A 12,108-nucleotide genomic window follows, 5' to 3' on the forward strand; every position below is an offset into this window, starting at 1 on the left:
GTATGCTTGAGTGCCCACGGGCTATTTCTCGTGTTGCGGCCACTCGCCGTACGCTGAACAGTGTTTGCCTAATGCCCCCGCGGCCACAGACTGGCGGAGCATACTTTTGTGTTTTCTTTAGAGTGCACACGAACGTATGAAGTCACACCACTGCGCGGTACTTGGGACGTCCAAAATTGCGCCCAGCAGCGTACAGCGTGTGGGTGTGGCAGAGGTTGTAAAGAGTTCAAGTTGATGAAGGTAGGTAAGGGGCAGATGTAGGTTTGACCAGTGGATTCCTTTTGCTCAAGATCTAGCTCGCACTTCTCAGTGTGCCGATGAATTGGTATGCATAATGGAAAGTGTCTAACTAATGCTAGCAAAGAGAACGAGGTTAAGAGAGCAACTCCAGTATGTTAAAAAGGATCTTGTTCACGCCTCTGGACGCTCTGGTTGATGCGTTTAAAGTGTTGTGGAGAAGCAGTTTTTGATGAATAACGACCAAATCACAGCTTGTTGGTGACGGCTGCCGGTGTTGGTGTTGGTGAGATGGGTAGCGAATCGCTAGAGCCCGTAAAGCATAATTGAATGAACAAATTACATCAATTGGTCGTCGCTGGAAGTCGCGCTCCTCGGTGTGTTGGATGCGCCATTTGTTTCACTTTATCTTACGCACTTTCTGGTCGCATATTATTGTGCAGCAAGTACTGCTCTTATTACGGTGAAGGTCTTTTCCTTCCATTAAGATGCACTTTCTTTAGTTAGTTTATGTGAAGAGGTGGCAGTTTTCTGGCGCTCCCGACCATTGAAGCTGATAGGAGATACTTTACCACAGACCATTGCCCTTGTTTCTAATTAGCCTATTGAGGCGCAGTAATGATAGTCCGTGGGGCCACCGTAAAGTAGCGGAATGGTGGGTGTCTGGGACCTTATTTAATTGAGTTTTCCTAACTGAGCTGCTGCTTCAAAGGCCACTTTGCAATTGGCAGTGAAATTGAGGACATCAGACTTCAATGAGTGCGCTTTCATCAGACACATTTAATAGAAAAAGTTATTTACCGAAGATTGTGTCCTCGTTTTACCAATAGAATGTAGCCGCTTCTTTAGAAAGTTCGTCCATCCCCAACGTTTTAGGCCAATTGGTTGTCTATCAAGATGTGATCTAATGCTACTCTTTACCGCCCATAATAATTCCATACATACTGTCGACTACCATCACGTTTCATGTGAGCTCCTGTGCGGAGGAGGATCGACCCCAGGGGCGCCGCTACTCGATCCAGCAATGTTGCGCTACCGCACGGAAAGCATCGCAGCATGGTCAGAGTTTAGGTCAAGTGGAATCAAGCCATGCCAATCGACACCGATCGCACTAGACCGAGCTACCGTGCAGGCGGCTGTCATTAGCATGGACGTCGCATAAGCATCATAAAGCCATATGTGTGTCAGCAGTTGAATTTGATCGGCTACTGGTTCATAGATCTGTTGCAAACTTCCTGTTGAAACGGACCCAGTAAAAAAAGAAGAGAGTAACAGAAGAGTGCTCTATACCAGAGGCAGGTTCCAATAATCCATGCTTCACTGGCTGCTCACAAAGCAAAAAACACTGTGTGGTGAGGTAGGAAGGTGCGCACTGCAGCATGAATTTTTAATTCCTATGCTCATTTACATTACATGTGCGTCCACAGGCCAGCAAACACACACACAGCAAGGCAGCAGCCACGGTCGATTGGTTGGATTGATTTTGCACCAGCCAAAGAGTCGGGCCTCCGAAAAAGGGCCTCCAGGGGGAGGGGATCCGAGTATGGTTTGATGGGTGGATTTGCACTGGCTAGCTGGCCATCTAGTTCCTGTCACGATCATGGTTTCCCTTTCCACCCGTGTACGGTTTCACACCTAGCTATTATTTATTACTGCGTGTGTTTTGCTGTTTCCGGTGTGAAGAAAAATAGCAATAAATTGAATGATCACTCGCTCACTCACGTGCGTAAATCGATTTTAATTACTGTTTTAATGGGAAAGCTGCTAATAATTAACATAACATTTGCATTTGCGGCTGTTTAGATTGCATTAAGTCAATCAAACCATATTTTTCCTCAAGAGTAAAGCCTACACGCCATACCTTTACTTCTCTTTCCAAGCCTCCCCAAACAAGGGCAACAAGTGTATGTCAGCATATTGTATGATCGATTCATTATCGCGATCATGTTTCATAGCTCACCGAGTGGCGGCGTTGTTGCTTGCCCGACAACTCAAGAATTTATAACCCATTCAATAAACTTAAAGCATGTAATGCCGCACCCTTGGAGAAACGTATTAGCATTACACGCTGCTGGACCCAAGTGCACACGCCACAAAAAGGCTCCTGTTTGGATAAACATTGAACGTCTTAAATTTCGCTCGTAACGTCTTATCCTGCTCGATCTTGTCTGTGAGTGTGGTCGTTGGTGGCGGTGAAACTTGGTATCTATGTTTCCTCCCCAAACCCCGAATAAAGCGCACCCAACCGGAACAGGTTGAATGAACACACATGCTGCCAGTGTTTAAGTGTTTGCTTTCGAGTTTTTTTTCTTTTTCTAGCTAGAAAATTACCACACACACACACACACACACACACACACACACACACAAACCCCCATACGCTTGAGAGTACTTGAAATATGCAGTTTTTGTTCCGTGTGCGGTGGTAAAGTTCAACTGACCCGAACTGGACGTTTGTTTACATCTAATAAGGCGCTCACATGAGCGCACCGCTAGACTTTAATTATGAACTAGTTAAGGCCCGGTAAAATCTACCGGATGTCCTCAAATTTCGAATCATTTTCAAACTCTACACGTGGCAACAACCATAACTCATAGGTGTTTGAGTTCTTATTTGTTCTTACAACTGTTTTAACCTTGTAGCTTCCTGGTTGTTACAGTTCTTACGGTACATTGCAGAACCGTTAAATATTGATGAGGCTACTTTTGAGCCATACTGATGTAAATCTTAAATTTCAAATAACCATAAAAAACCAAGTCACGCAATTTTGTTATTTTTCTAACTGGTGTTCAAAAATAAGGTTATTTGTTACACACGTAAAGTACCAATGAATCTTATTTACTTACACTTTTAAGTAATAACAATGATAATCATGATTGGCGAGTTTTGTGGCCATTTTGATAAAACAGAAAGTTCAGTAGCTACATTCCTACTTATTTTCAATCGAACTGATACGTTCCATGCCTCTGTTGACACAAATGTATAATTTTTTTATTATTATTTTTTAGTTATCGGCGTGATTTTATGGAAAGCATAGCTAAGTAGCAACCTCAACAACGTGTTCATTGAATAACGTATTGATGTGCCGTGGAATAAAAAATTAGGGTGCCGCTAATACATATACAACTTGTTTAGATCCAATCCCAATTGCTTACTTAAAAGCATAATTTTTTTGAAATGCTCACTTCTGTTTCAACCCATCTTCTGTTTTTTGTGCCCATAAATGTAAGATTGAACTACAAAAATATGATATCGCACGTGGTTCGAATTCCATTTCTACTCTTTTTTCGACGTATGTTTCATACGTTAGGTAATAAGTAATAGATGCTTAGAAAAATTTCAATGTAAATTTGCTCGGTCTTTAATTTCATGAGGGTCATTTCCAAAAATGCCATCAAAATTTTATTTTATTATCCTGAAACTGGTTTTGAAGTATTAAATGAAATTGGTATTTGTGTATGAGACAATTGTTATTGTTGTGCCAAATATCAAATTTCAACAGTGAACATATCCCCTCAAATAACCATTCCAAATGTGTAGTTCTAATATTCCGATCTAGACTGTTATAGAAAAGAATGGTTCAACACTGTTACAACCTTCCCAGATCAATTAACTAAATTTACGTTTACTTGCAAACTACTTTATTTACTCTTGCCGCCCCACATCTTTCAGATTTTGCTTCTAATTTGACGTGTCCTTGATTATAACGTGGTTGTTCTTAATCAACACCATAGTACGGTGATAGCATCACATGGTAGATATCGCCATCACTCTTGATAGATACAGTCAGAATCAATTCAGCCCTCTTGGGCACGTTACAGTAAGCATAGTTTCATTGTGGATCATTCTGCAGTTTATGCTTATCCGGCTAAATGCAGTGCGCACGATTGTCTCACCTAACGCGCAGTATGTTGCAGCCATGTTGCGCAATGAACCATCTCTCCCTTTAGTGCTTTGTTCCGGAAGGACATCCTGAAATAAGTAGTTCTTCCCACCCGCGAGCAAATCGTTACAAATTCAATTTTAATTTTCAAGCCATCTACATCCGCCGCTTTCTTTGTCGGAATTTCAGCAAGGCTTTTTAGCATATGGCCGCTTAGGGTCTCTCGGCTAAATCCGCCTCTTATTGTCATGCGTTTTCCTTGTCCCGACTCAACCAATATTGCGGAGTAGTAGATTTGAGGGAGTAGTAGATTTGGGGCGGTCCCGTGGTACGTGGTCGTCAATTCGAACGACTCAATGACATACCCGTCAGGGGGTCAAGCCCGCGCACCGGCCCCTCGTAGAAAGGATTGACTATGCGGTTACGTGATAATGAATTAAGTCTCGAAAGTCTATACAGGCCGGCATGTCCGCATAGGACGTTACGTCAAATAGAAGAAGATTTGAGGGAGTGTACATGTTCGACGTCCTGTCAACCCGTTTTACAGCACACTTATCTGCCGATGACGACGGTGTATGTAGTATTCGAGGTGCTTAAGCACCAATAATGAGTATGGTTGCATTTATTAATGATTGAATGAATTGGAATATCAACCATTTCACAATTAAGCTATTTTGCATAGTTTTCAAACATGTTTTTTTTTAAATATTGCCTTGAATATCTTGATTTATAATGGGAAGGGGTATGAAATGGGACACGTTATCATCAGGTGGCTAATTTGCAACTTTAATTATTAAAAACAAATCATTATATCCAATACCATGTGTTTTCAAATCGGTTTGTGTAAACAAAAAAATCTAAGTAACCATTGCCCTCATTACCCGAGGGGTGGCAGTGTGGCATGGAGCAAGTCCTTTCGCAGCAACGCGCGTTGCTAAGAGAGCTCTGCTCTCACGGCTATCTCTCTCTCTTGCTGAATGTTTACTCTCACGTCATTGTGGCGATTTTCGATTTTATATATAGTGAGATGAGATGAGAATTTATTCTTTATGCGTTGATTTTATAGCGATAGCACCATAAACAAAGCTCTTTAATGTAGGGTTTTCTTCCATTTCTTGGGTATTAAACATGATTTCCCTCTTCTTTCCTGTCTTTTCTCCCTTTCAGATCACAATCGTCTTGCTGGGGCGACGGCGACCACGAAATCGGCTGTCGCGGCGGCCACTGCCGGTACGGTCGCTGGCAGCAACCACTCGCCGAAACCGACGCTGGCCAAATCGACGCTGCTACGGTCGACGACCGCGGTCCCGACCACGGCGACGAATCATCACGCAACCCCACCACCACCACCATCGCACCTGTCCCACCATCCCCAGCATGCGGTCAATGGCAGCGGCGGCAGTGGCGGGGTGGCCCACAACACGACAACCGCTTCGGCGGCCAGCAACGCCACCGTCAAAGCGATCCAGCGCAACGGCACGATCATACTGGACAAGTCCAGCTCCCCGCTGCTAATCTGCGAGGTGGGCGAGCGGGCAAAAGGGGTCGCTGCCGGGGCGAACAGTGCGACCAGCACGCCGGAAGTGCAATCGATACTGACGATACTACCATCCGCCTGCTCGACGCCGCTCGTGGCGACTGCCGGGACGCCGGTGGTGGCAGGAAAGGAACCGAACTGTGATCAACTGCACCAGCAGCAGCACCGCAACGGTCGTCACCGTGAAACGGCACCCCATCACAGCGAGAGCAAAGGATCGGAACTGGTCGACCTTGCCATGCTCAGCCATGCCCAGAAGGGCGTGGAAGCGTTGGGAGTTTTAGTACAATACCTAGTTTTTAATGTAAGTAGCTGGCAAAAACAGTTTACAGTTTTCCATGCTTCATTTGCTCTGTGCAATATTGTCCCCTTGTATTACCGCAAACGAAACCGCATCAAACGGAGGGTTTAGCTTTGACAAACAGCAACAACATCAACGCAGCAGCGCGAAAAGTGCATAGAGCTGTTGTTGAGCAAACACTCGACCTAACCTAATTCGTTCTACCGTCCAATACAATAAACATCCTGCGGCTGGTGCATCCCGTGAACGCGCCACAGCACGGACCCATGTTTGACATTTCCGATTCGACAGGGTATCTCCGGGCGGGATGTATCCGTCCCGACAGGATACGGGGTTGTTATTGTAGCCCGCGCGCGGTCGTTTCCGTGCACAAAAACAACCGGAGCGATTGCGCACACATTGGTGAAGTTGTTTACTTTAGCTTCTATCGTCACCGATTGCCAAATGCCCCCGGTGGGCTAGCGGATAGGTACAAATCCAATGATTTATGCTCCAGTTCTTCTTGGTGCGGGGACATGTTGCGGTTGGGAAGCAGGTAGCGCTGGGCAAATGCCCTGCAGTTTTGCCACTGTCAACGAATCGCAACATGCATCGAAAGGGGTTTGGTAGCTAATCGGAGCAACACGAAGGAACATGCTGAGTTTGAGGTAGGCAAATGTTGAATCATCGCCAGTGAATTATAATGTTCTCTCGTTCGCTAGCAACATCCCGGATTTGATCCATGTTTGCAGCGATGATCGCGTCGATTTCGATTACTCATCGATGAAGCTTTCACACATACTGCAGACAAGAGGAGCACAGTTTTGCAGGATGATTGTTACAATAAAGCAAAGGAAAGTAAGGTAAAATGGTCGTTCCGAACACGGCTGTGACCCAATTGCTTAACGATCCTCGTTCCCTTCGGACATCGGCAATGACACAGAAAGGATGCATCGGCAATGTGGTGTGCGTAATGCTGCTGCTGTATTGCACCGTGTGCGTGTGAAGCTTTGAACTATATATTACCCTGCGGAGAATGCGTCCACAGCGGCCGACCATTGTTGCGGAGAGGCGAGAGAAATGCGGCAAAAGGTGCGATAAGTGGGCGGGCATTTGCTTAAATATTTTATGTTGCGGACCCCGTACAAAGCAACGGGTCCGGCAAATCATAAAAGCAGCCGTGCCGGTGGTTTATGACATAATATGGTCGCACGGTAACGGCAACGGACAGGTGGTTTTGTCCTGCCAGTTACCTTACCTTATGATCGTATTTTTCTACGGGGTAGGAAAATAAATGTTTCATTTTTATACTTGCCAAACAGAATTAGTTTCGGTTTAATGTTCACAGGTTTTTTTTCTCTACTACAGTGAGCGTTTGCTTCGGATCGTGGGGAGTTGAGGATATAGAGCTGGAGACTACAGTTCTCTTGTTGAATTGAGAATGTTCAAATGTAAAGAGAAACGGATTAAATGATTGTAGTATCATAAGATAAAACAGATCAATTAGGTGAATTCAGTTCTTCCTTCAATTCATATATACAAATAGAAGGATCTGACCGATTTTAGATTCTACGCGATCATGTGCCTCTACAACTAGACTACATGATCGCATTCAGTTATGTTTCATACGTTTCATGTCTAATTAAACCCAAAGTGAAGACTAAGACTAAATGGCAACACCCAAACAGATAAAAAGCTTTGATATCTACAATGGACAATAGAATTAAGCCTGCAGGATGATTTAGATGTTATTGAGAACGCTTGATTATTGAACATAAAGATAACGATTCTTTTGTACCAGTCATCGTTAATCAATAATAACGACACAATACTCGGGGCTGAGGTACTGAAATACATGATTGCGGCACACTTGCTTGATCCATCTGCCACATTTCCGCTGACGTTTTGGTCTTTCTAAAGAGTACCGCATGAGATTAATTCAAAATTCACAGTCCCGAGTATCATTAGTGTATTCAAACATCGTGCCGCAGTTATAGCTTCAACTTCGAATTGTTCCGCGAACTTTGAAATGTTCTTCAACAGTAAACAGTAATCGAATGCGGGATTTCAGAGATCAAGCATATAAGAAGATAAGAAACACGTAATAGTTTATCTACTAACTACGAACCCCATACTTGATCCAGTTTCCAGTTGGAAAATCCAGTTTCAGGAGCAAGTTCCAAGGTTCCAAGTTTGCAAGAACGTGATCGACTGATACGAGCAAGTCCTTTCGACGGCGAAGTTCCTATCCTTGCAATCTTGTCACATTACCGTGTGAATTTACAATGTACAAAGCGTACACACCTTTCCCTAAAAGCGACACATTTAGCATTTCAAAACATCCTGTTATTGGCCCATTTTCCCACCGTGAGAACCTGTAGGATACATCAAATCACCATCCCATTCAACGTGGTAGGTGCATCTAGCGAGCACCGGGAAACCCCCAAAACCGTTGATTGCACTTATCTCATGAATATTTACCAGCTGTTCCCAGCTCTGCCACGACAACGCCACGACATCATCGAAGGGAAAGGCTGTTCTCCTCATGTAGTATTACGGGTGGTGCACAATTTTTACTGCACACCGCTGCTACTCCATTCCCATTTTTACATTGTTCAATTCCATTTCAAAACCTGTGCAATTATTTGCTCTAAAAATTAGAATAACAAAACCGGATCCCATCATCATCTCCACTCTAGGTGCTCGGTTATGGTGTGTGAAAGTTTTTCCTTCGAGCACACTGGTATAGTGCTGGTTTTCCCCATACGGTGTACCGTATGAAAATGGTACACTAAAGTGCGGGATGGGTTGTAGAGGAGAAATGATTCGTTCAAGTGCAGGTTTGCCTGTGCTTCTCCAGATTCCCGCCTTACCACACGGGAGTGTTGCAGTTTCCCACCGTCCAGATCTCTCCAGCGTATGTGTTATAGCCTGATAATGTGTGGCCCGCATGTGATAAAATGCAAATGTGTCATCAGAAGAAAAGACAGCAGCAGCAGCAGTAGTAGTAGCTCTTGTAGGATGCATGTTGCAATCACCACCGCCGTGCTTGAGAGGCAGATTCCAACGAAAAGAATGGTTCATCAAGTGCAGTCCCGAGCCTCAGCCTTTTGCCTGCACATACATCATCCCGACCGGCATATGCAAATGAGGAGTGTAAAGTAAACCTCTAATAAAATCAATAATTCACAGGTGGTGATACTCTGCACTCGGTGATTCTGTGTGGGAAACTCGGTAAAGGGAAGTTTAGTGAAGGATCCTCCCGAATGGACGAGCGCTATCCAGGCAGAGGGTTATTAAAAATGTAAATTAAATTCGAATGCGAGTGAAATCCGCTTTCCGATGGCTATGGTTTTTGGGAAAGGTGGCAGAACTGGTGGAACTCAACAGTTCTGTGACGACGTCCTTTACAGGTACAGCCGTTGCATAGACTGTCCGGGAGATTAGGGGCGCTGCTGTTTTTTTTAGCAGACCGGGTATATTTGATTCGTTACGAGCTTGTGGATCGAACTTTGACAAATGTAAATTTTTTGGGCCACAGATCCAGATTTTCCCTCCCGCAGGGATTCGCAAACCATATGTGAGGCGACACGATATTGGAATATTGGCAGGAAAGTACCGAAAATCATCCTCCTAGCTTAACGCTACAGACAAAAGAGCACTATTTCTATTGTGTTGTTGAGCAAGCAAAGCTCCTCGGTCCCATTTCACCATCATATGAGGTGGTCATTATTAGGGGAAAAGAACTCGCCCCGAACTCCTCTGAAGTGTCCTCTCGGTTCTCGGTGTGTACTTCACGAGCGCGCGAGTACGTATTGTTGTATGGCGGATGGTTAAGTGGATTTAGTCTTTTCTTCCCGTACGAAAATCCCCCAAATAAAGATCACCCACGACCCGACCCTGGCCCTGGCCCTGGTCCAGTTCTGCGGATGCTTTTGGATGGCTCGTTGGTAACAAAAAGGACGCGGCACGGTATGATGGTGGGATATTCCTATTTACCGTGCGGATTATCTGTTCTTAGGTGCTGATAATCTGTGCGTGGGATGGGACGGCTTGGAGGTGGATGTAAATATGAATTTAAATAATTCGGCAATTTAACATCTTCGTGGAAATTTCCTTCTTTTAGGGAGCGTAATGAGTGCAAGGATCCTTCTTGTAGCCTGGAAATTACGTGTTACGCTTGTTCGCTGTGAAATTGTATGTTAATTTGTACTTTATTTTACTGAATTTTACACTTCAGATACAACTTACCTGTTGTACCTGTGTAAATTACTCATGTGCTCCTGCTAAGTTTCGTGCTCATCTCGCTAATGAGTTTGATCCTCAGTGTCTGCCACTGATAGTGCCCTCATTTAACTAAATAATTATGTCTCTTTGCTCGAGAGAAAGAATCGCTGGAGGACGTTTCATTGCACCAACAAGTTCAAAATGCACAATGCGCTTTGGTTAATAAAAGCAGCACCGTTTTTACAACTCTTTCCACATCACTCACTGCAGCAGAGTCCATAAAATGGACAGCAAACCACCCGATCGGATACCCCTTTCCAATATTTACTAACTTTATTTGTAGCCCGTGCAAACCACCGGTACTGCCGTATGCTGTAAAAGTCTACATTTCCAAAACCCTTTTCCCCTTTTTGGACAGTGTTTGGGAATTTTGGAAAAAACCTGCTTCATTTCTTCCTGGTAGTGGTGCTGCTGTATGACGATGTATGTAAGAGGAAGGGTGTATTCTACTCACCGCGTGACTGGTTTGGAGCGCAAAGCCCTATCTCTTCTACCGAGTTTACCGATGCAGAAACGCACTTTATTTTTGTTTACTTTGAACAAATTATCATCGTACGTTGTCGCTTTATCGATAATACCAACTGCTGGCCCGCGCGTTATCACAAACCCCGATGAGCCATGGGGATGAGCAGGGCTTTGGGCAGCGTGGAATTTGCAAGCACCAGCACCAGCTGATTGTGGAGGTTTGACGTTTAGTGTACAGAGCGCGCGCTCCCTGTGCCACACAGTGACAGTTGATTTGTCGTGGCCTGCTTTGGAGTTGGCGGAAAACAAAACGCAAGCAGGCATGCTTACCGCAGAGAAGATGATCAACGATTCTTTACCGTTCGATTTAGCTAAAGAGCTGCAGTTAGTGTGTGTTATTGTTGTCGTTCTGTGCTGTGTCCTGTGCTACGGAAAATATGCCAAGGGGAGCAAACGCGTGGATCAACGACCTGTTCGGAAGGTAGGGCAGATGATGATTCGCCTTTGCTGGTGTTGTACCTGTTTGCTCCTACACGAAGGGCCAATCTACCCCACGGGTATCCGTGTACCTTGAATGTTTTCTTCTGTATCTAGCATGCAGGCCAATATTCTAAGCTAAAGGTGAATAGAAAAGGAAAGCAAATTTTGGATGCTCTCGCTCACGGTTTGTCTGGGTAGTTCCGCAGGTAGCGCAGACAGGAAGGATAATATCACTGCATGGGGTAGTCTCGTCATCAGACGCTCTCGCCCAGCCGAAACGTGTCCTTCACCCACTGTGTTCAGACTCGTTTGCTCGTGGAGGGATCAGTCTCGGTACAACAGTCGCGCAGAACGGGCGAACTAATGTGAACACATTCGTCTTGGGAAGGTGTCGAGGTGTGTCGAGACAAATCGTCTTTTGATAGAACTGTGAACGAGGAGTCGAAGGAACCGTGTGTGCAGATAGTGCAATGTGCTTGTGAAGAAGAATAGAGTAGCGGAGCAGTGTGTGTACGGGAGGCGACAACGTCTGTGATAATAGAGAAGTAGTTAGGGGAGAGTTCTCTTGTGGTTCTGTGGTGACTGTTTGGTTTGGAGTTAGTGACGGTGGTGTGACGACTGTGCCTACTTGATCGTTTGGGGACATCTTGTCAACATGATTGAGTACGATTTAATAGTGGTAAGTGTCGTGAACTAGCTCCAGAAATATGCAGCCTTTACCTCCAGTGTCTTAAGGAACGGTGTAATTGTAAAACGGACTTTTTGGCAAAAGAAAATCCTCATGGACGTTTTCCTGCAGGTCATAAACCCGACCAGCTGGTGTGCAGAAAAATGCAAATTTATTCATAAGCACCTCACAAAAAAAAAGGTTACACTGAACCGGTCGGGACCCCGAAAGCTCATATGCTCATACCTGGCAAAAGTCCTGCCACAAAAAA

At 44.7% G+C, this 12,108-nt stretch overlaps 1 protein-coding gene across 3 annotated transcripts in view; it reads left to right on the forward strand.

Moving 5' to 3' along the window:
- Positions 1-12,108, forward strand: part of LOC120959635 (uncharacterized) — a 154,401-nt gene that overhangs the window by 136,609 nt on the left and 5,684 nt on the right. For all 3 annotated transcript variants that reach the window (XM_049610263.1, XM_040383196.2, XM_040383197.2), the window contains one exon: positions 5,289-5,962. In XM_049610263.1, the coding sequence (XP_049466220.1) occupies positions 5,289-5,962 (674 nt within the window). The remainder of the gene's footprint in view (positions 1-5,288; positions 5,963-12,108) is intronic.

Source organism: Anopheles coluzzii, chromosome 3, assembly GCF_943734685.1.
Source record: "Anopheles coluzzii chromosome 3, AcolN3, whole genome shotgun sequence".
NCBI lineage: Eukaryota > Metazoa > Arthropoda > Insecta > Diptera > Culicidae > Anopheles > Anopheles coluzzii.